At 40.5% G+C, this 26,831-nt stretch overlaps 1 protein-coding gene across 9 annotated transcripts in view; it reads left to right on the top strand.

Annotated features, from left to right (window-relative positions):
• szt2 (SZT2 subunit of KICSTOR complex) overlaps positions 1-26,831 on the top strand; it is a 99,703-nt gene that overhangs the window by 7,781 nt on the left and 65,091 nt on the right. For 6 of the 9 annotated variants that reach the window (XM_044044438.1, XM_044044435.1, XM_044044441.1 and 3 more), the window contains exons 12-45: positions 448-593; positions 708-860; positions 1,728-1,842; positions 2,116-2,321; positions 2,434-2,670; positions 3,326-3,404; positions 3,506-3,594; positions 4,200-4,368; positions 4,452-4,569; positions 5,090-5,203; positions 5,292-5,495; positions 5,587-5,684; positions 6,628-6,766; positions 7,319-7,633; positions 8,399-8,594; positions 8,853-8,900; positions 10,495-10,622; positions 12,169-12,436; positions 13,604-13,787; positions 13,878-13,970; positions 14,081-14,159; positions 14,459-14,746; positions 15,904-16,039; positions 17,082-17,198; positions 17,295-17,364; positions 18,467-18,652; positions 19,724-19,972; positions 20,635-20,887; positions 22,914-22,988; positions 24,246-24,384; positions 24,924-25,062; positions 25,642-25,762; positions 25,984-26,136; positions 26,500-26,602. In XM_044044438.1, coding sequence (XP_043900373.1) covers positions 448-593; positions 708-860; positions 1,728-1,842; positions 2,116-2,321; positions 2,434-2,670; positions 3,326-3,404; positions 3,506-3,594; positions 4,200-4,368; positions 4,452-4,569; positions 5,090-5,203; positions 5,292-5,495; positions 5,587-5,684; positions 6,628-6,766; positions 7,319-7,633; positions 8,399-8,594; positions 8,853-8,900; positions 10,495-10,622; positions 12,169-12,436; positions 13,604-13,787; positions 13,878-13,970; positions 14,081-14,159; positions 14,459-14,746; positions 15,904-16,039; positions 17,082-17,198; positions 17,295-17,364; positions 18,467-18,652; positions 19,724-19,972; positions 20,635-20,887; positions 22,914-22,988; positions 24,246-24,384; positions 24,924-25,062; positions 25,642-25,762; positions 25,984-26,136; positions 26,500-26,602 — 5,207 coding nt within the window. The remainder of the gene's footprint in view (positions 1-447; positions 594-707; positions 861-1,727; positions 1,843-2,115; positions 2,322-2,433; positions 2,671-3,325; positions 3,405-3,505; positions 3,595-4,199; positions 4,369-4,451; positions 4,570-5,089; positions 5,204-5,291; positions 5,496-5,586; positions 5,685-6,627; positions 6,767-7,318; positions 7,634-8,398; positions 8,595-8,852; positions 8,901-10,494; positions 10,623-12,168; positions 12,437-13,603; positions 13,788-13,877; positions 13,971-14,080; positions 14,160-14,458; positions 14,747-15,903; positions 16,040-17,081; positions 17,199-17,294; positions 17,365-18,466; positions 18,653-19,723; positions 19,973-20,634; positions 20,888-22,913; positions 22,989-24,245; positions 24,385-24,923; positions 25,063-25,641; positions 25,763-25,983; positions 26,137-26,499; positions 26,603-26,831) is intronic. The other 3 variants (XM_044044443.1, XM_044044440.1, XM_044044439.1) reach the window with 2 other exon arrangements.

The raw sequence follows: 26,831 nt of genomic DNA, 5'->3' as shown, positions 1-26,831 counted from the left end.
TCCTGAGGAAACAAACTCTCCACTGCTTCTCGTTAGTCTCTCTGCACCAGTATGAACTACAGAAGCCCAAAGGGAGCAGCAAGAGAAGTTAAAGAGAAGTCGATTTTCATTATAAACAAATCATCCTCAACCAAATTAAAAATTCAATTAATTAAATTGAGTAATTGCCCAGTCCTACATGGACACCTGATAGATTCCTTTCTTTTAACCAATAGCTAATAAAACAAACACACAACTGAACAAAGTTGGAGCACTTATTTTGACATTAAAATAATTTGTACTTGTAATTTTTGTATATTTGTTAAATATTTAGATCTCTAGTACGGACCAGTAGAACTGGAGTGAAGAGTTAACTAATACTTAACACCAAAGCAGTCTAATCCACTCCCAATGCTCATTTACTGATGATAAAAAACTTTTTAAGTGACTCATCTCCTGTGTTTCCAGGTCCTGTCGCTGCAGCACAGTGGTTCCAAAGACTCCCCTCAGTCCCAGTTCGCCTCTTACTGGAAGCCCATCCTCTCCATGGACGCAAACTTCTGGCAGAGATGGCTGCACATGCATCGCATTACCATCATCCTGGAGCACGACATGTAAGAAACCGTGCAAACGCACTGCACCTACGAACAGATTGCTGGTGTTTGTTTAATTTTACCTCTTTAACGTTACCTTCCATTGCTAACTTCTTCTTCCTCCTCTTCCTTCAGGCCCGTCCCCAAACACCTGCACACAGCCGGAAACAACGGACGCTACAGCACCATTCAGTGTCGAATCTCCCACTCTGCTCTCACGTCGCTGCTGAAGGACTGGAGCAGCTTTGTGTTGGTGGAGGGTTACTCGTATGTTAAACTCATATACAGGTGAGAGAACAAAAAAAACAAACATTATGACATCATCTAATTTTCACAGTCTTTGTAGCACAGGATTGAAACTCAGTGGATTTAAATGCTTGAGTTTGAACGATCACCGACAGCTATTCTGTCGAGTTATGAATATTGATATTATTATTAATGGTGCACCAGGTTACAGAGATCCAAGTTTTTTTCACTCAGATTTTATTGAAAATTTTGTAAACATACAAGTCCTCATATAGACAGTGTTACAATGTAGTTGAAGACCTGTGTTGGAAAAAGCTCCAAATGGAACCCTCATGTACGAAAATTGTAATAAACTGTCTTACAAATGAAGGTATTTATACCAAAGTTAAAATTAAAGAACAATTATGCAATAAAGTAAAAGAAACAGAAACAAAAAAGACAGTAAAAACTTTATTAAAAATCAACAAGGTGACGTGAGCTTCCTTCCTTCCTTTAATTGTAGTGCAACATCGTGGCCTGATACCAGCCTTCGTAATTTGTGGTGTCGTTCAGCTTTCCTTTATACTCGACCCACTTTTCCCACCTAGACTCAAATGTGTGTGAGTCTTTCCATGTCAAATATTTCCCCTACTACCCCCAGCCTTTGTTCTGAAATATCTTGAATAGGAAAATTAATTGAATTTTGGGACCGGAAACCAGCCCTAGTTATATCGCCTGGGATAATAAAATAAATAATCCATGAAAAATAACCCAGCTTTTTGCTGAGGTGCTCACATCATCTGTAGTCCAGGATGTCAAGTAGTGAACTCGTGTAAAGGCAACACAAACCTAAATGTTCCAGAACCACTGGTGATTAAAGATCAAAGCACTTTTTGTTCTTGGGTAAGATTGAGTGTGTTGTCTCCACAGTTCCTCTGACCAGCCTCCCACGTCCTTCTACCTGGTTCGTCTCATCTCCAAGACGCCCTGCATGGTGCTGCGTCTCGGCTTCCCCATTGGCACACCGGCACATGTTAGAAACAAGGTATGTGCATCGAAACTGGTGAATGTTTGTATTTATATATATATATATATATATATATATATATATATATATATATATATAACACTTTAAAGTGCCTTACACAACACTTCTTCCTTTCACACCCTTTATGCAGAGCTTTTCCTGCCTTAACTAGCTTTGTCTTTTCTAGCTTTGAAAACCAAATGATTTTTACTTTTGCCAATCAACGCATTGGACCTTGAATACATTGTGCCATATTTCCATTCATGTCTCATTTACACCCCCCATCATCAGATCGTTGAAGAGCTGCGGGAGCAGATCCTCAAACTTCGCTTCCCCCACCGTGTCCAGAACAAAGAGGCCACTCCCAAGACGAAGAGGAAAGTCGTCGGGAACCCATCTCCAAACAAATCTCCCTCCATCCCTGCTCCCAAACCTGCGCTGTCAGACAGACCCTGTGTGGTCGTCTTCAACAAGCCCCTGGAGAAGCTGCTCATCAGGTCAGTGAACGTGCCTCTGATTTAGATAGTTGCTTTAACAAGCGGTGGAGCAGGTGTACCTAATAAAGTGGTGGATGGATGTCCGTATTCTGAAACTGTGGGTGCTCGGCAGGTACGAGAAGCTGCCGCTGGACTTCAGGACCCCCTTCATTTTAAACATGGAGAACTTCATTCAGCCCTCCAGCACTGCCGTGCCTCTCAGCATGGCCGCCAATCGGACGGCCTCCTCCACGCTGGCCTCGCTGTCCCGCTACTTCCTGCATCAGCGCTGGGTGTGGGCCGTGCAGAGCAGCCAGGGACCGGCCGTGGCCATGCAGGCCGTAGCTCACATCCTCTCCATGCTCTCCGAGTGAGTTCATGCCCTCTGTGTTTCGTGGAGGTGTTACATTTTTATAATCAGTTTTATAAAATGATATGTATATTAACAATATGGCTTCAACCAACAAATAATTGTTAATTAATCATATTTTGGATGAATCTATTGGTTGTTTGGTCCATGAAATTGAAATTATAGAAAGTGTTCAACAAAGTTTAATCTGTGTTTCCCCAAACCTCAAAATGATGATGACGATGTTTTGAAATGTTTTAATTATTTGTTATTTGTTAATAGTTGGCAAAGGAACCACTGAAACAGATGAATCAACTATCAATATAGATGTCAATAGAACTGCAACTAACGATTATTTTCATAATCGATTAATCTGTCCATTATTTTCTCGTCTTGTTTTTGTCCACAAACCAAAAATGATTCACTATTAATGATTTCTTTGTTTTATGGAGCAAAGAAACAATATTTGCGATTTTTCAATCATCTCTATCGCTGCATGTTATTTATGAACCGGGCAGTTATTACAGTAACTTGAAACAAGTCACAACTTGTTTCATCCCAATGTTTTGGGACACATATTTGTTGTGATTATTTACTACTTGGTTGCTTTAACTGTGAGATAAGCAGCTGCATGGACTCTGACTCTGTCTAATCAGTTCTTCTCACGTCTGTGCAGCATCCGTCTCTCAGAAGGCTTCCACTTCGCCGCCAGCGCAGAGGGCATCGTAAACATGGTGATCGAGCTGCCGATGAAGGTACAAAGGAACAACAGGAAATGAATGTTTTTCCATTTGATACCTTTTTTTTAGTTGGGTTTTATTTTTGATCTGCGCTGGATGTCATTTCCATCTTTCAGGGAATGTCGGGGGACACGGACCGAGAGATTCACTCCTGTATCATTCAGTACATCGTGTTCCCGCCGCACTCTACCTCGACAAAAGACAGGTAAGAATTATGACCCCCATAATCTGGAGAGAAAATTGCATTTTGGTGTTCATTACCAATGAAATCATTTTTAGAGACAAACACTTGGCATGAGTGGACAGAAAAATACGTCTTCCACAGCTGATTGAGGTGAGAGGAGAAATGCTTAGAGGCTCCATGGAACTGGACTTGGAACAAATCTAAGATGAGGATGAACATTCAGAGACATGAGGAAAAAGATGAAATCAATCCAAAATGATTCAGTTTTAATGATTTCTTGAAGCAAATAAACAAGGAAATAGTCACATTTAAGATCCTAAAAAAAAATCAGAAAACCCCTCAAAGCAACTGAATCGATTATCAGAGTTGTTGACAATTCAATGACTGATTAATCGATCATCACTGCAGCCTTTAATCAAGGCTACATCACTTGTTTTATCTATCCATCAAGGCAAAGAACGTCTGTCTGGCCTTTAGTCTCAAGTATCCACAACAAGACCAAGGACACCTGTGTGTGACCATTAAAACAACCAGAAATACACAAAAACAGTAGAAGTAGAAATCCCCACCTCCTTGTGAGCAGCTGTGGTTGAGCTGTGATGTTGCATTCGTTAACTTTGCCCAAGCTTCTCCACCGATGACGACAACGACACAGAGGTGGAGGCTGTAGACGTGGATACAGAGCTCAACCTGGTGACCGAGTGCTGGGTGGAGCCACAGACTGGCACAGTGGCCAACTGCATGGACCAGCATCGACACTTCCAGGGCCTCAGTTACCAGGAGATCCCTCGAGCAGTGAGTATTCGTCTTTTTCTAACTGGTCGTGTCATAACATGTCCTCTCGTGTGAGTTTGAAAATGTTTGCGTTGTCGCCGTAGATCTTCCCCAGGGATCTGACCTGCATGTCCACCATGATGACCTTTGAGTATCTAAGCCAGTTGTGTCAGAATAAGGACCAGGTTTGCTCTTTACCACCTGTACTCAAGGATGTGAGAGGTGATGCACGACGACAACACTGCTGCTTCATCACGCTGAAACTGTACAGGGTTGAAAAATTATGTTTTAAATCCTGAACTCATACACACATACTGGTCTGCTAGTGTTCAACAAACATGGAGATAAGCGGCGTTCAAGACAAAATTACGAGATAAAAAGTCATAATTATGAGATAAAGAGTCAAAATTATGAAAAAAAAGTCATAATTATGAGATAAAAAGTTACAATTATGAGATAAAAAGTCATAATTATGAGATAAAAAGTCATAAATATTATATAAATAAAATTATGAAATTATGTTATAACAAGGACTCAACGTATAAAACAGTCCAAAAATGGCCCTAAAGGAGTTCTTAATGGCTTCTACAGTATGCTTTAGTGTGTTTTTACTGTTGTTTTGATTCAATAGCCATGAAATATTAGAATTTTTTTTTTGAACTCAGATTAAATAAGTCCAGTCAGTGTTGGGTTTCACTCACATGTAGACCTGTGTGTGTGTGTTTTGTTTCTGCGTTTGCAGGAGAAGCTCTCGCCTCCGAAGACAACGTTCACATGATTCCTTTTCAGTTTGACCTCGTTCAGCTGCTGCCCAAATGTCAGCAGGTTGAACTCCTCTTCCTCACCTTCAGCACAGGTACTGCTCTCATGCTGCTCAGTTTACTTCAGCAGTGAATATGCAAACTTACGCTTCCTTGTTGTCATGTTGTGTTAAAACTCCTCAGCAGTGGAGAGTGTGGAGCAGATTCACAGCGCCCCCTGTCTGCCCAACGAGCTCCTGCTCAGCCTCTTCCACAGCAGCCTGGAGCACGAGCTCAGCGACAGAGAGATCCCGTTGGCCGACGGCGACCACGTCGCCTTCATGCACCACATCCTGGAGCGAGAGCGCGACGGCCATGTCGTTCCGTTCTCGTTACCTGTCATTAAAGGTGAGTGCGCGTGTCTGCACACAAGTCTCATATCAAGCTAATATTAGTGAATGGTGTTGAATTTATTGTGTTGTGTAACGTTTGTGTTCAGAGGAGAGTTTGAAGCCTGCGGACAGACAGGACACTGTGACGTCGTTCCACACCACGGGCAGCAGCAAAGAGGTGATGGGATCTACCAGCACTTTACAGGTTCAGTCTTCTTCTTCTTCTTCCTGCTTTCTTATTCTTACTCCTCCTCCTTCTCCAGCTTGCATCTATGATTTTGCTTATCTACTATTTTCTACTGGAGAAAACTCCCACACTTCCCAGTTTCTGTCGTTCTTTATTTCTCCTAATGTGTCCTTTTCTTATCTCCTGTAAAAAGAGCCTTACTTTTGACATAGAAATACATTAGCCTTGTGATTTTTACCAAGCTCTGTTATATATATTTTCTTAAAAATGCTCTACACTGTGTGTCTTGAGTGTGTTAAATTACTAACCATAACTGCCTTTTTAAAAACAGTGTAATGATTATTCTGCATTAGTTCACATTAGTTCCCCTTTACTGTCTGTAAACAGAGTAATGTATGGGAGCCCATTTCTGCCAAAAAACAAAACAAAAAGAGATAAAACTTAGCCTTTATAATAAAAATATCCTCAAAGTAAGTCAGTTATGAGATAAAAAGTCAATTATGAGACAAAAAGTTGAAATTATAAGATAAAAAGTCATAATTATGAGATAAAAAGTCCAAATTATGAGAATGAAGTAACTAATGAAGTAACTATAGCAGCTGACTTTAGTAACATCGGATGTTAGACATAATTGTTAAGTCTTTTAAGCAACATACTAAAATAATTTCTCATAATTATGACTTACCTTGAAGATATTGTTATTATCAAGGCTAAGTTTTACCTCTTTTTTTTTCCATAGTGATGTCACACTGTTGTTAAGCTCTTGTAAATATTACTGCATTCACCCACTGATATTTCAAATTAAAAGCCAGCAGGAAAGGGGGGAGGTATCATGGTCTTTTAGCTACTGGCAGACACAGTTTCAAATGAAGTTAAAATAATGCTCCAGTTAGATCCGTGACAGACGTTGCACAGCGACGCGCCTCTCTGTTAATGAGCTTTCTTGTTTTCCTCTCTGCAGAGTTTCAGTAATGCAGACCTGGTGGATGAAGAGCCCATGCTGGCAGACGGCAGCTGCTCAGTGCCACAGTGGAGGTGTTACGCCAAGTACATCAGCCCTCAGCAGATCCTCATCACTGTCCTCCCCGTCTCTTTCACAGGTGCATGACAACTTTTGGTTTGTTTGTTTTCTTTAAGTTATAAAAAGGCCGCTGTGTAAGACGTTGTTGCATCTCAAGGTGAGACTGTAGATTACTACAAACTGTCTGTCCTGTGTGTGCCAGTGAGCTACGGTGGCCTTTACAGACCAGAAATGATGTTGTTGTTCTTTGTTTTTGTAGAAGGAACGATTATTCACATCATGGATTATATCACATACTTTTTTGGTCCGAAAAATGTTGAAAAATGTTGATCAATGTTTCCCAAACCTGGAAATAATGTTTTCAAAATGAATTATTTCTTTGTGATATGGAGCAAAGACACAATCATTCACAAATATTCACATTTAAAAGCTGAAAAATCAGAGAAACCTGTTTTAATTATTGAAAAAAACACTCAAAGTGATTAATCAATTATCAAAATAGCATCCATTTAAAAAAAATACAAAATACAAGCTTTTGCTGGTTTGTCATTACCAAATGTTCATTTTAAAATGAATATACAGTAAAAACAGCTATACTTTCCTTCATCAGTATTTGTCATTAAATCCTCAGATGTGCTGATGTTGGCGGCCACAGGACTGGAGATGGAGCCGCAGAGTAACATCAGCATGCAGGACGACGACACTCTGACTCCCAGCAACAAGTCGCAGGCTGACACTTTATCTGGTTCCCCCAGTGGACCTGAGAGATCAGAGTCCGGCCTCAGTTTGGCCGGTAAACTGCAGAGGAACTCCAGCAGTGGATTTTCTGCAACAAGGTCTCCGGTGCTGTCGCCGCAGTCTGAGAGCCAGACGTGGCCTCCTGACTCTCTGCTGCTGGACCAAAACATCTGGACGTCAGAGACAGAAACGGCGACACCTCTATCAGGTCAGTCTGATGCTCTTATTCACGGTTTATGGGTCGGTGCCGACCGATCTGTGCCGAGAACCAGCAGAAGATGAGCATGCAAGGTTTATGAAAGCTTAAAAATGTGTTTTATTCTTTATATTTCTGTTTCCCTGATTGGAAACTGAAGTTTGTAAATCGATTCCTCTCCTGCACCAAAGTCCATTGAGAAAATTAGCATTTTTAGCTTGTGGGGGAAACAGGAGCTGCTGGTCTACTTCTGCCTTATTTAGTAAGTTTGTATTACTTAGGAAAATGTGAACAGAAGATTTCAAACACCTAAGTCACAAAATAACACATTTTAATTATTGATGGAGGCAACAGTGGATCAACAACTCCCGTTTGCCGTGCTGTTAAATTGCTGATTTTCTCTATGGACTTTGGTGTAGACAGTGTTTGGTTTACAAAGCAAAACAAACTTCAATTTACAAGTAGAAAAGTACTGGTTAATGGTGATGGTCAAAACATGTTGATTTTATAAGGTGAGCGTGTAGCGAAGTGGAAGAAATCTGGTGCTCAGTTCAGACGGCACTGACTTTGTGTCAGAACCTCAAAGAACCCTTTAAAAAACAGTGAAAAACTGTGACTGGGGATGAACGTGGTCAGTAACAGCTCTATGAGAGTCAAACAGGACTGAAAACTATTTGTGACACCTTAACACAGACCCACACTGTCTACTATCAAATCTACTATTTAATGGATACTGAAATGCCAAATCTCTTTCTCTGATTTTTTTTTTTTTCCCAGACGTGGGAGAAAGAGAGGTGCAGTTCTCCGAACCACAGAAGGCAGATTTCAGTTTTGGCCGGCAGGTTTCTCAGCAGAGCGCCAGCGACGGGAGCCAACTGAAGTGTCCAGTCTACGTGTACAGCTGCTCCCTGGACCACCTCAAGGAGCAACTGGTTCACCCCAACTCCAGCCGCCAGCCCAGGGACATCTTCAGGTACTGAGCGTTTCTCTAGGTCGCCTATTTGGCAGCTTTGGTTAGAACGGATCATCTTCCAACCAGAGACTTTGGGGAGTTTGATCCCTGGCTCCTCTCAACACACTGAACCCCAACATGCTCCTGATGATTATGCCAGCAGAAGGGGAAAGTTGCAGTAAACACAGATTAAATTGAGGATACATTTATGTACATGATGTCACAGGTGACCTGTGGTTTAACATTTGTGTGTCTCTGGTTGTCTTTGGGTGAGAATAGAGCTCAAGATGCTGATTCATGGGAGTTCTCTCAGCCGATGAAGTTCAGGTAGCCATGTTTGATTCAGTCCCCCCCCTCACCTCTCTCTCTCTCTCTCTCTGCTGAGGTGAACTCTGAGAACATCTGAGGTGTTTCTCCTCCGCTTCTTTAATGCTGCGTCTTCCCCGTGCTTCCGCCTCAGTCTCTCTGAGTTGTTGTTGCTACACACGAGAGTTTGGCGGTTGGTCGATGACGTCGGGACAGCGTTTATTTAAGCATCGTAATGTGTGGATATCGCAAGTTTGTTTATTTCACTATGGAAAATGTCACCGCTTGCACTGATGGTCAGCATGAAGTGATCACATGAAGCGATGGCTGTGATTCTGTTTGTGATGTGTCATCGTTTTCTACTGTTTACTATGAGGCTAAGAATATGAAAAAGAAAGGAAAGAATACGTTTAAAATGGCTCTAAATCACACTGATGTCACCTTAAAAACGAAGTTTAATTATTATAGAGAGGATTCATGATTTCAGGGGACATTTATTTGAAAGCGGGACAAACAAGAATCTTAATAAATACATAAATAAATAAGATCATAAATGAGTAATCCTGAGATCCTAGAAAGGCTGGAAAGATTCCCAGCTCCCTCTTGTGGCACCTAAAAAATAAATCACTAAGACTGTAATGATGAGCAAGGCAGCTACACATTTTCCCCAAATATAATAATTCCAAAAATGGAAGTGTTTAGATTGATAGATAGATGGATACGATAGATAGATATGGATAGATAGATAGATAGATAGATATAGATACGATAGATATAGGTACAATAGATATAGATACGATAGATGGATACGATATAGATAGATGGATACGATATAGATACATGGATATGATATAGATACATGGATAGATTGATAGAATTTCAAGTGCACATCTGAATGAAATGAAGGGGCCTCTGACTCACCATGTACTGATATAAATGCTTAAAACATTAAATGAATATGTTTAACTATACAATAAAAATGTAACACCATAAGAACATATATAGATGGTGTTATTGTACAACGAGTGATAAAGTTATATATCGTCCCCGTCCTCTCCCCACAGCTCGTAAAACTCATCTCAGAAAGAATCTAAAATGAAATGAACGCGACCACAGAGTGAAAACAGTGAAGAATAATGAGATGATAAAGATTTCATTTAGTCCCAGTTGTCGTCTACAGCGCGCGTCTCTGCTGTCGTTTTTTATTGCACTGCAGTTGGTAAACCGTAGCTGTGCTCGCTGCAGCTTCGCGGGTGTCCTTGTAGCTTTGTCAGACATTATCGTTGTTCCATTAAGAAAAACTTTTATTTTATTTTGACGTTCCTGCTCTGTCCTGACACGATGCTTCAGCTGCTTGCTGTGGAGGTTCAGCTCTCCCCCTAACAGGCCTGTTGGCTCTTTTACTTTCATTCACTCTGCTGACTGTCGTGGTGATCTGGGCTGGAGCTGTGAACTTGCTTTCAAGACATGGAACCACCGTCCTTTTAACGTGGATTGTAACTTTCACAGTGATTCAGGATAGAGTGTGTGTGTGGATAAACGGGGACAGCTGCAGCTCCTCCTCCCAGAGTCTTTCTCATTCGTGTCTCTGTTTGCTTTCGTCTCTGTCTCTCAGGTCTCTGTCTCAGGACCGCAACAGTCCGTCCCCGTGGACCGACCTCCTGGCTCAGCCTCACAAACAGAAGGAGCTGGCCAACTACTGCAGCCTGCTGCAGGAGCATTACCACCAGAGCTACGTCAGAGGTGACGTCCTCTTCACATCCACCTATCACCATATGTCTGATGAGGCATTTAAAAATACACCCTTGTGACTTTGTCGCCCCACAAGAAAGTATTTTGCGAACCGCCCAGCTACATTTGAGTATTTAAAAAGTTGCTTGTGTTGAGTGTGTAACCCTTAGAACACAGAGCATTTCGGCTGCTTTTTCCATTACTATGTTTAAACATACAGTATATACAGAGGCTATAAGAATGTGCAATATAGAGTGTCTTATATTCTTTATTTCAGCACAACCTAGTTTTTTTTTTTTACCAACTATATAAACACACCTGAGCAAAGAGTCCTCAAAATGTTTAAAATCATATTGAATTTGTGAAATTTGGAAATAACATCACAGTTCAAAGTTCACTTATGAATAAAGCTCATTTTTATGAACAAAAAGAATAGAAAAAACAATTACTGCTACTTTATATCACTACTAAAAATGCGATATTAAAATGAGTCATGACTTTGCTCAACAACACGAAAATGTTTTAAGGCCTGAATATGTGAACCATAAACACACACACCGCAGGAAGTCCATAGAAGTAGTTTATTGTATTAGTGTTAGTGTATTAGTGTATTATTCCCTCGGCAATTTTCCATGGGTGCACCTGCGGCACCTCTAAGGGTTAAAAATTTGATTTAAAATAATGTAAAACTCAGCCACATCCTCTGTATTACCCTCAACCTCAACCAGTTAGTGTCTAACCCAAACCTTAACCGAGCATAAACTTGACCACTTCCTTAGGTTCTGCCTCATTAGGACCAGGATTTGGTTTCCATGATGACTTTCCATGCCAAAAAAGGTCAACAACATGTTTTAAAGTTGTCATATCTCAAGAACGGTCGATGATAGAGATTACATGCTTGTTTTGTGAGTGTCAGACAACAACCATAGCAACGTTTTTATGTAAACGTTGTCTGTGTAAGTTGGAAATCGTAGGCAGGAGATTTTTGTGATTATTTTTCTGCATCTCGGCAGAGTGCGTCATTGTAGGAGCCACCCACGCACCCACACACACTCATTATAAAATCTGAAAACGTCCAAAAAAAGGTACAAAGCGTAAACTGCGATTGTTTAAAAATCATTACATGTATCAAAACTTTGACTTCAGCGAGTAAAGTCCCAAGTCTTGTGACTCGTTTAAAAGTTCCAACCACGTCTCTGCGTAAAAGTAGGACCACACTGATGCTCCAAAGTGGGCGTTTTTGTGGCCATGGTTACCCAAAACCATGGTTACCACAGTAGAATGCCTCTCTGTGCCACTCTATACACACATACTTACAAAAACAAACATTAACCATCACAACTAAATTACCTTAACTTAATTCTAATATAATCCTTAACCTAAAGCCAGGTCTTCACTCATAAACACCACTTTTAAGGTGTGACAGAATGTGAGGATGGGCAAAACTGTCCTCACTTCCTGTGGTTTATCGATGCAAATGATCTTTCAAAAACAGTAAGATCATAATTTATTAAATAATAACTGAAATGACATGATCTGTGTTCCCTGTGTTGCTCAGGCGTGTACAGCAGCCTGCAGCAGTCGTACAGCATCAGCTCGCAGGACGTCCTGACGGCCGTGGACTACTGTGAAGAGTCCCTGCAGGAGATCGACGTAACCTCCTTCCTGCACACGCTCTGTGGACACATACGGGTCTTCAGGGAGCACGGCTACACTCCGGGATGGGGAGGCAATCCAAAACCGTCACGGAGGCCTGCTAAGTTTATTATTGGGGAATCTGAGGAGGAGCAAGGAGACCGCGGAGCGTCCGTGCCTCTACTGTCCAGGTACAAGCAGAGAGTTGTTTATGACAGCTCCTGGACATTTTAACACACTTTTATTGTGTATATTGGACACTTAATGCTATTTTAATTATGTATTTACATGTCAGTGCTTGTTTTATGACCTTTTTATTGTATTCAAAGTGTCTTTGAGCACCATTTATATGATTAAAATGTACTATTATTATTGTTATTATTAACGTTGATATGTAGGATGTGACAAAACATGTTTTAGGTTTTGTGTGTGAATTACACTCTGTGTTTTCATTGAGCTTTGACTGAAGTTTCTACATTTAGTGTGAAAAAATGTGCAGAAAATGTTGAATATTTCAGAAATTATGAAATATTCCAGTCAGAAAAAATACAAGCAATTGTGTGCTGATTGAGCTCAACGTTTTGAAGTTTCTATGTAAAAGTATGTCAAACTCGTTAATGGCCAAATATGGCTGAATAAGAAGGAAAACAAGTAAAATGTATATTAGGATTATTTGTTGTAGAGCTGCTACTAACGATTATTTTCATAATAGACATAAAATCCATAAAAATGTCAGAAAACTTAAAAAAATGATGATCAGTGTTTGTCAAACCTGGAAATAATGGTGTTCTCAAATGTCTTGTTTCTTTCTACAAACCAAAATGATTCACTTTTAATGATTTCTTGTCTATATGGAGCAAAAGAAACTAGAAAATATGGCTGAAAAATTAAAGTTGAAACAGTCAGAAATCTTGTTTTAATCATGTAAAAAGCTTCAAACCGATTAATCGATTATCAAAGTAGTTGATTATTCATTTAGTAATAGATTAATAATAGATAAATCGAGTTTCAGCTCTAATTTGTAGCACTCCCTATGTAGCTGCCTGTGGTCAAGAGGAAAGAAATCTGGTTCGTGTGTGTTCACCACGGGTGTTTAAAAAGAAAAGAAAAGGGATGGGGTTAAATCCAGAGGTTCACTAATTAATTCACTATTATTAATTGGTGTGTATGTGCAATAAAACCCATTTTAACTCTTATTGTAATGAATAAATGGCAAGTCTAAGTGAACAGTGGGGGAAAATAGAGGATTATAATGTTGAACGTCTGTGGAACTTGAGCTTGTAATCGGCTCCATTCATACACTCGTATTTAAAACTCCTGCATGTGTCAGACGGTGACAATCACAATTATCTCCACAGGGAATCCTGTGCTGAAGCGGTGGACACTTGTGAAGCCGAATCCAACGGGAAGTCGCCTGCTCCCACGTCGTCGTCGCCTCTGGATGAACCTGTGAAGTCGGCAAAGGCCTCCGACTTCCCTCTGCTGCTGCTTCAGACTCAGCCCAGGTGTGAAGTGTACCCGGATCTGCACAGAATCGTCCAGGTATCGTTCACATCAGTTCACTCTGTCGTCACTTTGTTTGTTTTCATTAAAATAAACGACTTTAAACCGAGTCGTTTTTTTTTACAACAGGATAAGTTCATGGAGATCGTGTCGCAGTATTTCAAAACGGTGCCATCGAATCCGCACTACTTCTTCTACTGCCCGCCGTCATCCAAGAAAGAGGTGAGTAAAGTCAGATGTTATACACGGGAAAGGAAATTTCCTGGATTAACACTGGCTTAAAATGATAATAATAGTATGTGAAATGAAGGATTGTGCGTTTGTGTCCTCAGGAGGACTCAGAGGACGGAGACAGAGAGAGGAGACCCAGTGACGAGTTGGTGTCAGAGGCTGAACCTGCTACAGAGGATGGTGAGGATTATTTAAAAATGTTTATCTGAGCTGATAATCCAAATATTTTGCTTTCAGCGAGGGGTAATGGTCAGTGTGACGGTTTTAAAACATTTATCTGAGCCGATCTTTTGTTTCTCAATGGCTAAAAAGGTCTGTTGTCCAGCAGGGGGCAGCATATAGCTGCCTAAACTTTTTTTAATTCATGATTACAGGTTTGTATGAGGAGATGCGAGGCTCCTAAATTGACCTCCTCACTTACAGAATCTGTTTTCAGGAAGTGTTTTAACACAGTTAATTGTGTGTGTGCGTTGTTGTAGAAAATTTGCCCAGCTGCTCGGCCACAGAGAGCGACACAGACCTGGTGGTGGAGTATGAGGAGCATCTGGGTGTCGGCTGCGATGGAGAGAGTGAGGACCAATCCCTGTCCGACTCCAACACGGTCAACCAGGACCAGGACTCGTTCAGCATCCTGGAGGGAGACTCGCCGCTGCACCTGGAGGGGCCACAGCTGGACATGCCCCCCCTGTTTGTCCACATCACATGTTCTGTGAACATGAAAAGCTGCCACGGCTCCATGCCCATACAGACGCTGCCCACCTGCCTGGGTAAGTACGGTCTCTCCTCCCCTCCTCGCCTCTGCTGGAGGAGACACGACATGAAATCTGTGTGTGAATTACACTTAATTGAGCTTTGTATGGAAGCCCATTTCCACCAGAAATAAAAAAAGAGAGTAAAGAGTAAAACTTAGCCTTAAGAATAAAAATATTCTCAAAGTAAGTCGAAATTATTAGGGCTGTAAAGTCCCAGTCAACAGGTCAATTTATGAGTCGTATATCATATAAAAACAGTATAGGTTGCTCCGTCCATTTTGAGTATATGGACATATTAGAATTGGCATATTTCAATGTCTTAGTCTAATAATCGTTGCTTCAGCCCGCAAGAACGGCAGCAGTCTATATGTGTCTCAGCCGCGAAGCTGAGCTCCGATGTTCCTTGATTTTAAGTCGAAAATTCAGGGCTTCAGGCAACCAAGAATTTCTTTGGTTGATTACAGCCCCAGAAATGATTAGATAAAAATTCGAAATTTTTATCTCATATGCCATTCCTTTATTATTTCACTATTTTTTTCCCACTGTTGCACATTTTACATTTTATGTTTACATTACTATATTTTTATAGTAGCGGAGTTTTTTAATATTTTTTTTGTATTGTATTGCTGCTATGTTAAAACAATTTCCCCTTTGGGATGAATAAAGTATTTCTATTCTATTCTATTCTATTCTATTCTATAACCAGAGTGTTATGTGCAAATTAAACCGAGTAAATACATTAAATACTAAAACAAAACAATATCTGAGCTAAAGACGTTGGTTAAGCATGATTAAACTATTAGATACTAAAAAATATTCAGCACTATAGTATAGAAACTCCATCTAATAAGCTTAATATGAGTTTATGTGCAAATAAAGCAGTGTAATTGCACTAAATAGTAAAATATACAATACCATGGCCCTAAGACTCTATGTAAAAAGCAAAATTAGTAGATTTTCATGTCCAAATTGTACGGCATTATTGCACTTAATACGAAGATATTAAAAAAAGATGTAACACTACAGTTCAAACAGGGTTAATACACAAAATATTAAATACTAGGAAAAAATGGTCTTGTAAAACGACATCTAAGTTATCTAAATGCAAATTGAGCAAGTTTAGTGCACTAAATTCTAAGATGCTAAGATTCACTCTGGTTTTGTGATCACAGGTCAGATTATTTCCTGCCTGGAGAACGCTGACGAGCTGCAGACTGTGGATTTGAACGAGCTCTCGGTCACTTTAGATATCTTTGTCCTGACTCTGCCTCTGGAGATTGAAGTCATGGCGGATTTCCATCACAACAGGTGCGTGTTGACCTCTGTACAGTCCACCTTTAATCACTCGGCTCTCTTTAGAAGAGGTTGGAATGGATTGGATTTCTTGGAATCTTTTGTTTTTCTTTCTGAAAGGAGCACATTTTTAAGGTGTTAAACATTGGTGAAATCGGAGGAAAATTGGCACGGAAATCAGAATTTACGGGTAATATGTAAAAGTGGCGCAAAATGGCTCTAGTAGCCAACCTGAAACCTGGTAGGACAAAACCAAAACGAAGTGGCACCACATTTCCCGGGATTTGGTGTAAACATGTCACAGCCCAAGACGAACAAAAAAGTCCATTGTGACCATGGCCTCAACTCAACAGGAAGTCAGCAAATTTTGAATTTGGCGTCCATCTTGGTGATTTTGCACATCCTACAAATAATATAATAATATCGTCCAATAATCGTAGCAATATAAAAAAAACCCACGTACATTTTTACTAGACACATCAAAGAGGAAAAGTTATCTAAAGGTGTTGCTGATTCATACAGGGGCGTGGCCATGGCAACCATCAAAATATTGGCAAATTTCAGCCATTCGCCACGAAACAGGAAGTGCTCCCGTAACTTCGCCATACATTAACCAAACTGCTCGAAACTTCACACGTGACACGGGAGACCGACCATGAACATGTCTATGTACACGAAGTTCACCCACCTAGAAGTTGGCCATTTTGAATTTAGCCGCCATTTTTCCACGAAACAGGAAGTGCCCTGTAATCTCGCCATACGACAGTACGATCTGCTTTAAACTTCGTACCTGAGACAAAGAGACCGAGCCAGAAAACATCAGCACATGAAAACTGAGTCATGGTGGCTGAGGAGGCCTGCACAAGGCTGCGTGCAGCTTTATTTTTTTCACAGTACAGATGATGTCAGGAGGTTCTTAGTCAAACGTCATCTCATATGAGAATGTGATAATATGGCTCAGCTCTGTGAATGTGTTCCTGTGAGGAGTGTGTGAGCCACATGTTTGCAGCATAATTACATCATCACTCTCTCCCTCTGTGTGTGTGTGTGCGTGCAGGTACACGTCAGAGAGCAGTATGTCCCTGAATCGCTCACCTGGACAGCCGTCCTCGTATCGCTCCGATGAGGGGCTTATGGCGGTGTTGGACAGTCTGAGAGGCACTGGTTTGGACGGGTCAGTTAGTTAAACACTTGAAAGTTTGATCATAATCTCAATGGCTTTGACTGTTCTGCATCAACAGAGGTGTCCGTTTGTTTTTTTCCTCCTCAGCGTCTCTGGTGATCCCTTATCCAAACTCCCACTCCCTCACAAGTTAGCAATTCTGGCCACAATGGACGAGGTGAGTTTGAAAACAACCATATAACATGGAAAAGATGTGACAGATAGTGACACAAGCGGTGGATACGGCAGTCAATGAGCTACAACCTCGTTTTCATCTAAATGACACAAGCTGGCTGTGACTATAATACAGTGTAGTTTCTCCAAAATGAATATACTGTAGATCAGAGCTGGGCATCCCTGTCCAGTCATAAACACAGGTGAACAAGTATTTATGCTGCGCATGCAATACAACTGTGTTGCTTTTATTTTGAAAAGCCTGACGTATGGACGCACGTATCTGCGCCTGTCTGCACAGTGACAGGTGACGCTAGCCAGTTATCCCTGGCCCCCTAAAAATGTCGGCTCACGTTAAAAAAAGAAAAGTTAATTCTGAATGGCGCGTTTTCAACAAGACATGGACTGCTACATATTTCTTTACAGGCATCAAAGGTAACGCCGTGTGCTTAGTTTGTGGCACACAAGTCGCTGTGTTTTTAGATTGTAATCTTTAAACACAGCGAGGCAGCCTATGTCGAAGACAACGTTAAAAACGATGTCCGTGGTTCTTTTCTTCTACAAGTGTCTTGGTTTAAGTTCTGGAGTTATCATTTATATCATCTCCCTCCATGTTTATTATCTTATTATCTAACCAATGACAATATATTCACTGCACTACACCACAGTAGTACAGTATTATAGTATTCATTATATAGTGTCGTCATTTGATATTAGTTGTCAGTAGAGTTGTAGTGGAGATGTTTGCCCTGCGATGACCTTTGACCTTATGTCAGCTGTGTTCCCCTAAAGTGGTAGACAATATAATGAATGTATGAATGAGTTAATGCTCAGATGACAAGTTGGAAAAGACACTGTTCCTTATGTTTCCTGTTGTTATTAATTCTCACCAGACCAGTACTTTAGGAAAATTAATTTACTTACTTAGTTAGTGAACAGGTGTTTTTTTTTGTTTTTTATTTAACTGGTTGCCGTTTGGTATGACCCAAGGTGATCATTCCTAGATTTTAATTACAGCTTTCAGGAGCAGCTGGCAGGCTTGAAGATGTTTGTGATGTGATGTTTTTGCCCGTGTGTGTGATTGTTTGTTCGTTTGTGTGAATCAGATCCGTTGGCTGCTGGAGGACGAGATCATCTCTGCTCTGCGTCACTCTCGGGTCATCGGCTCGGCCACTCTGCAGAAAGTGGCGGAGCATGTTGTGCGCTCCAGTGGACGGCCGCACTGTCACTGCGAAGACGTTCCACTTCAGTTTGTCTTCGGGCCTGAGCAGTCTTTGGAGAAGTTCAGAGAGGCAAGGACACACACACACACACAGAGTTGACTGTTTTTTACTGTTTTCACAAAATTTCGATTTTTTAATCTCATAATTTAATAATATTTCATAATTTCGATTTATGAGATAAGAGTCCTAATCTCATAATTATGACTTTTTATCTCATGCCTTCACGATTTATTTACCGTGGCATTACAAACCGCAGTCAATAGTAAAACCGGTTAGCCGTGATCCCCAGCCTATTAGCCACATTTCTTATTATTTAATGCTGTCTCCTTATGATAAAAGACCTTAACCTACATGTCTGCTTCTGTAAACGTGAGCAGTTCCTGCCTGGTTTGTGTTAAATCGTTGGTTTAAAACATTTACTGTGAATTCAGATCGCTTTGATTCTAATTTTAATGGCACTACTACTTTTTCTTGACACTGCTTATCGATCCAGTGCTTTAAAGACACTCTTTTTAGGAGAAAGTATTCAACAAAATAAGTCAAGAATTAACATCTCAGAGAAGCAGTTATTGTGAAGTTTAATATGAAGTGTTCACTATCAAGTGTGTACCTGAAGGTCTGTGCTCAGACTCGATCAATACATGAATTATTGACAGGTTTATTTAGTTTTCTAAAACACAGCTTTCATGTTGGAACCAGTTCAGACAAAATTGAACTCATCTTTTAACTGTTAAAAGTGACATAAGTGAGTCATTGTTCGTCGTGGGCTCCTGTCATCGTGACACACCTGAGGTAGAGGTTTGAGCTCATCGATCCCACTTCTTGGCATTTTTCAAAACCAAGCATTTGGCAGAGTTGGCCTCAGATCATAGGGTTTAGTCTCACTTTACAGAGTGGTTTAACGCTCTATAAAACGCTCGGGGAAGCACTGGGTCATTTCATCTGAGAGTGAATGCTGATAGTATTTGTTCCTATAGCTGACAAAAGCTACATGCTAGCAGGTGTTTGTGGGGTTTTTTGACCAGTGGAAAAAGGTCATTAAAGACTGACAGAATATTTAACACTGGATTTAACTACGACGTTCTCTCTTCTTGGCACAAAATGCTAATAATCATGCTCGTAAAACGTGTGATCCTGCAGGAGTTCCGCAGAATGTCCTTCTGTGGCTACGTCCTGAATGGACAGCAGGACAACTTCTACTACATGTCTCTGAGCAGACTGCACCCGCAGAGGATCCACGCCACCAAGAGGCTCTCGGAGAGCACCGCGCCCACGGTGGGAGCCGCCGACGTGACGCCAAACGTCGCCCCCTGCAGCACCGGAGGTCAGGTGGAAGACATGCTGCTGGAGAGTGAAGCAGAGGCTCGGGCAGCGGAGGCAGACAGCGAGGTCAGATATATGTGTGTGTGCTTTCACATGTGCAGAGTCACAATAATAACACAATTCTTTTTTCACAGAGCTGCACAATTAACCAAAAAAAAAGCAAGGATTTAACTGCCATTTAACTGCAATTATGTGACAAAAATACCACCATAAGCCTATGTCTGACTTTTAAGTTACATTCCTTGTAAGTGTAGTAAGAGGATGAGTAGTAACAGTTTACTTGATATTAATCGATTACTAAATGAATCGCCAACTATTTTGATCATCGATTCATCGGTTTGAGGCTTTTTTTCATGAATAAAACAAGATTTCTGATTGTTTTAGCTTCTTAAATATGAATATTTTCTTCATTCCTTTGCTCCATGTGACAAAGAAAAGAAAGAAAAAAAATCAACATTTTTAACGTTTTCTGACATTTTACGGACCAAGCGATGACTCGATTAATCGTGAAAATAATCGTTAGCTGCAGCTCTGCTTTATTTACTGGATCATATCAGTCGACCTCTAAGTGCTCAGAGGGAACTGCAGAATAACCTGACTGATTTTTAAGCCAGTGGGAGATAAAAGTTTGAACAGCTTCACTAATCAAAGTTAAGGAATTTGTCATGTAAAAATCCAACCCATCACCAGTGTGTAAAGTTGCTGTTGTTCATTTTATTCAACTGCAGAGTGAAGATAAGAAGTCCATCAGTTTTGCTGGTGCTGGTGCTGGTGCTGGTGCTGCTCCGTGTGACACAACCGCAGACGCCACTGAGCCAATCAGAGTGGACGACACTGTTAATAGTCAGAGTCCAGTGAGCACGACGGGTGATCGAGGTCATCATTACAGCAGTGCCCCTCCCCTCCAGACTGAGCAGAGCTCGCCGCCCAAGACGCCGTCCTGTATCAGCCTGGCTGAGTCCACACAGTCAGCGTCTCACAGTGAGTCCGACCTCTGCGTCTTTGTTACCACAAAAAACCCACATACTGTACGTACAGAAGTGGGGTTAGGTCACTGAATCTTTGGTGCTGTTACCAAGACAACAGCAGTGTTTTGTTGTATTTTTCAAACCAAAGATTTAGTTTTAAGTCAACTGTCAATCCTAGCAACAGAATCTATTTGAATAATGTCATATTCAAATAGAATGCCGGGCCCAGATACTGATGCTGGCGGGCCAGTTTTAGCCCCCGGGCCACCAGTTGCTGACCACTTTTAAAGCTATAAATTCATCCTTCATCAAAAGTATAATTTCCTCATAAATTGGAATTATAGTTCCATTACTTATTCCTCTTAGTCATACACACACATAACATAACATAATATAATATAATTATACTATACCAGCGATTCCCAAGGTGTAGGCCGCAGCCCCTTGGTGGGCCGCGACGGTACTACAGCTGGGCCGAGAAAGGTCATATAATCTAAATAATTAAATTAATGTTTTTAATTGTTCAGTATTATAATTCATTTTTAAATTGCTGTACAATATATATTATGACAGATTTTAGACCGAGATATTTAGATATCTGTATTTAATTGTGTGATCCTGTCATAAATTTGCAGCTTTTATCATGTATTTTAACGAGGGAGTGGAGTTACTGGTATTATCTCTTTGTGCAGCACTTTACATCTGAGAACTTATGTTAAACTGTCCCCCATTAAATAAATGAGAAATATTCTCCCGCACTTCTTAAAACTACAGTTGTAAAGCGTTGGCTGTAAATTGACGGATTGACTCTTTATTTTTGTGTCAGCCCACAAAAAAAAGTGCTGTGGTTTTTTTAAGAGGGAAAAAAGCACAACTTCAGCTTTTTGTCTGATATTTCATCTCATTTCATTTCATTGTCGAAGGTTATGGATTTTTCTCTTTTTTATTTTTTAAACTAATTCACTGCCGTTCTCTGGCAAATCAAATGTACCACAGCAGAGTTTCCTTCTCTTCATGAAACTCTCGAGTTTTCATTATCGTCCAACTCAAATAAATCAGCACACATGAAGGACATTTTAGTGGAAAAAAAAATCTAAAAAGTACAACCGTACTTTAAGCGGTGATAAATAGGACAGAACATCCACAGTTTTCTCTGAGCTCGTACTTCACGACACAGATTGTTTTCTTCTGGTGCAACAATTTAACATCCTGAATAAAGCAGAGCTGCAACTAACGATTTGCCGAGTAATCGTTTGGTCCATGAAATATCAGAAAACTAATTAATTAATAAAAAAATGTCGATCAGTTTTTGTCAAACCAAAATCATTCAGTTTTTAATGATTTCTTTGTTTAGTGGAGCAAAGAAACAAAGAAAATATTCACATTTAAGAAGCTGAAACAATCAGAAAATCTTGTTTTATCATGAAAACATTTTCAAACCGATGAATCGATGCTCAAAATAGTTGACGATTCATTTAGCAATCGATTAATAATCGAGTAATTGTCTCAACTCTCATGTAAAGACTGTGCATAAAGCTGTTTATGATCGCTCATTCTGTGCAATAAAATAATTGGGTTTTAATACCTGAAACATGTATACCTCATCCTGTCTGGTGCTGGAACTCATGAATTTCAAGATCAGAATGTAAAAAAGATCAAATTTTGGCACCGATAATCCATTAAACACACACACACACACACACACACACACACACACACACACACACACACACACACACACACACACACACACACACACACACACACACCAATTAGTGATTGTGACCTGTTCCGGTTACAAGCCCAATTCCTTTCCACTTGTCCACGGTCGAACCGTCGGTCTTCAGTTTACAAGAGCGACACCTTACCACCCGGCTTTGGATTTCTCTGTACTTTTTATTTTAAACAAAAGGAGAACGTGTTGCGCTCTGCTCTTTCTCTCTCTCTCTCTCTCTCTCTCCCTCTCTCCCTCTCTCCCTATCTCCCTATCTCCCTCTCCCCAGCTCACACTGAAGTTGTTAAACTTCTCTTTCCCTCAGGCTGTGGCAAACTGCGACCAAGTCGAGTCCAGAGCGTGGTCTCCAGTCAGGGCAGCCTGGACTCAGACATGCAGGGTAAGACAGTCCTCACAAACTTCACAAAGTACGACGACGATCAGCCTACACAAAATATTTAACTGATTTTCTTTATTTCTGATCAAATATATGTAACTGTTTAATGAAAACTTACAAACTTACAAAAAAGTTATTAAACAGCACTCATGGTGTCTTTAGTCAACACTTTATGTTATATATAATGCTGTGTCTGTAATGCTTTTATTTTCTACTTTGGTCAGAAATAATAGTACATTACTTTACTTACTTAAAAATCAACAACAGCCAGAAGAAAATAAAACAAATATCATTTGACCTCTATTAGCAGAGTTTATCATGTTTTTATCAATTCAAATAATATATATTAATATATATATCAAATATTCAGTTTGAATGATTTTTTATTGTTTATAAGGAGCAAAGAAACCAGGCGAATATTCAGAGAGAAAGACTCCCAAGCCCCCTCCCTAATTCCCCTGCTCCCTGTCCCCCCACCTGTGTGAAACAGAGAAAACAACATGTTTTAAAGTTGTCTTATTTCAAGAACGGTTGATGATAGCGATTACATGTTTGGTTTGTGAGCGTCACGAGGCTTTCAGCATCTCCCATATTTAAATTTGTAAATAAACGGGTGTGAATTGACAGAAAAATTAGTTTTAAAATCACCCCCGTCTTGATTTTTAAAAAACTCCAAGGCAGAGTTTCAACATTAATGGGAGCTCTGACCAGAACTTGCTGCGCTTTTAGGTGATTTTAAGAAAAACTGCAAGTCATATGAAAATGAAAATCACACACGGGGTTAGACAACAACCATAGCAACTTTTTGATGTAAACGTTGTCCGTGTAGGTTGGAATTTGTGGGCAGGAGAAGAGTTTGTTTAGAGATTTTTATGATTATTTGTCTGCTTCTCAGTGGTAGTGGGCGCCACTAGGAGCCGCCCACGCACCCCACACACACTCATTATAAAATCTGAAAACAACAACAAAAAAAGTACAAAACACAAACTGCGATTGTTTAAAAACTGTAATATGTATCAAAACTTTGACTTCAGTGAGAAAAGTCCCAAGTCCTGTGACCCGTTTAAAGTTCTAACCACATCTCTATGTAAAAGTATGACGATACTGTGAGGTTCCAAAGTGGGCTTGGTTCTGATCAAAAATCGAACATGTTTTACGTTGTATTTTTTTGTGATTGTGTATGATTGAACTAATGTTCTGTTCAAACCATAATATTGTAAATCATCATTTCATAATGTTCTCCTGTGTGTGTGTTTGCAGGTTATGACGGCGGCAGCAGCGACTCAGAGTGTGAGAGTCCAACTCTGGACGAACATGAGTGTCGGTCTCCACTGATGCCAGACTTCTGGCTCATCGTGAATATCCACCAGGACAGAGTGAAAGTCTACTCCCACTCCAGGTGACACAAACACGTTTTTTTGCTCTGCTTGATATTTGTTTCAGAGTCCGACTGTGAACGTTCTCAGTCGTCCAGATCATTGTCCTGTTAAGTTTGCTGTGAGCAACCGGACTTCACTCATTCATTCATTCATATACTTGTTTTGAGGCTTTTATTTTCACTTTAACCCACACTTTAACCCTCAAAGTGTTCGATTCATCATCCATCTTCTCCTGCTTTATTCTCCACATGGGTGCTGGTGCCACTCCCAGCTGACATAGGGTGAAAAAGAACCTGTTTTAACTTTGAAAAAAATTAAACAAAAGATGCAAATAAAACAGTAAACTACAACACATGGTGGAATAAAATAGGAAAAGGCTAAGGAGTCAAGTGGTTAAAACCCTGTTGGGTTGAATACATTTTTACCTCCATCAAGGAGGCCATGTTTTCATCAGTGTTGCTTTTAAATGTCCGTCGTAGTTGTGTAGTTTATTTTTGACGGATCAAAATGGCTGTGATTGGAGCCCGTCGATTTCAGCGACTGTGTCCAATCTTTTCAGATGCTTCACAGAAGGGAAAGAGGTCAGCGCTGAGGAGCTGGAGAAGAAGGAGGAGGAAGAGCGGGATCTGCCCGAGTACTTGCAGCTGCATCAAATGGTGGTCAGGAAGATTGGTGAAATATGCCGAATCGTCAACCAGGTGAGCGATGCAGCTCTCGGCAACCTGCTGTACAACCAATCACTTTGTGGTTTTTCTTTGTCCTTTAGTGTGTAATTAATCATTTAAGAAAATCATACTGTACAGGGCTGAATGGATACGGTTCAAATAGGAACCTTGAATTCTGTACCAGTATCACAGAGAAATGAGAGTAAAGTAAAGAAAAATAGAAACTATTGTGACCAGAATTACTATATCAGTAGGTCATATTTATTGAGTTTTCAGCTTCTTAAATATCAATATTCTCTGGTTTCTTTGCTCCATTTAACAAATAAAAATGGTTTGTGGACAAAATAAGACATCATTTTGTGGCCCAAACAATAGAGAAAATACTATAATAATATTTGTTGCAGCCATAAATATCAGTGTTTGGAAAAACAAATAGAAACTTCATTTTCTGCCTGTTGTTTATTTCAATCTGAACTTAAAAGTTTGGAGAATTCAGCAAATTTGTTCTCTTGTGTGTCCTGACCCAGTCTTAAAGTCCTGTCATCTATTTTGTTAGTTTCTTGTTGCTCTGTTATATAAATTTATATCCTGAATGTGTGTGTGTGTGTGTAGCGCATGCTGCTGCAGGACCTTCACGACAGTCATGTGTGTAACTCCCTGCTGGTGGCCGAGAGTGAGGAGGACATCTGGAAGAACGAGTCTCTGTACAGGCAGAGGCTCAACACCTCTGACGGTGAGTCACAGAGGAGGAGGAGCAAGAGGAGGAGGTGTTATGGTTTCATCCATCCAGGTTGAGAGATTTCTGTGTGTACCAGGCTGTGGTGAAATAAATGTTTTAGTATTTGGGTGAACAGACCCTTTAACCTTGCAGCTGTGTCTGTTAACAGTCCCCTCACAATTCCACTGTCTCTCTGTTTTTGTTTTATAACATTATTTTTCTCCTTGACTGCACAGATTACAGCACAGAGGAGAGCTACCCGGCCAGAGATTACCTGGCGGCCACCATGCAGTTCATCCCGGGACACTTTGCCTGTGACGTGGTGTGGAGCACAATCATCCACATTCATCCACGTCTCAAGATGGGGCCCAACATGGGCGTGTCCAGAGGTGAGCGGCTGTTTTTGTTTGTGAGTTAAGACGCACGCGCTTTGGCTCGTTGGTTCGTTGGCTTTGATTCTTGTGTCGGACGTCACGCTCATGACTCTTCAGTGACAACCAATCAGAGACCTTCAGTCTGATGATGTCACATTTTAGTATCGGCTCAGCTCGCTGTGAATGTCGTCAGAACAGGTACATAAAAAGAAGTACCAGGTTCTATCGCGGATGAAAAGGTAGAGTCATGTTGAGCCGAGCAGTGCTCGAACTGTATTATGGAAAAGCTCCGTTAGTTTCTGTTTTTATATCGAAAATGTACTTCAGATGTTGATGATCCAAACTTACTTAACAACCACTCATGTCTCCTCGTCACAGCAATCCAGGCCCTGCGCTCTGTGCTCAACTCCTTCAGCGTGGGCAACAGGAAGAACATGTTTGTGTACCAGGAGCGTACAACCAAATCCGTCTTCTACCTCAGGTTCCATGACTTTCCTTTGTTTTTGTCCACATCATAATCCAAGGTGCTTTTTTTTTTTTTTTGCCGCTGTCGCTCTCAAATTCACTCAGCAAAACATTTAATCTTAGTCTCCTTTCGCTTTAGCGTTCTGTTACAACACCGCTCACCTGTAACTGAGCTTTATGGAGATTCAGTGTGCTGGAACTGAAAAACCACCCACAGATGTGTTTTTTTAGGCAGAAAATGTGGT

Source organism: Solea senegalensis, linkage group LG14 (genome assembly GCF_019176455.1).
Source record: "Solea senegalensis isolate Sse05_10M linkage group LG14, IFAPA_SoseM_1, whole genome shotgun sequence".
NCBI lineage: Eukaryota > Metazoa > Chordata > Actinopteri > Pleuronectiformes > Soleidae > Solea > Solea senegalensis.
This window is presented reverse-complemented; position numbering and strand designations above follow the sequence as displayed.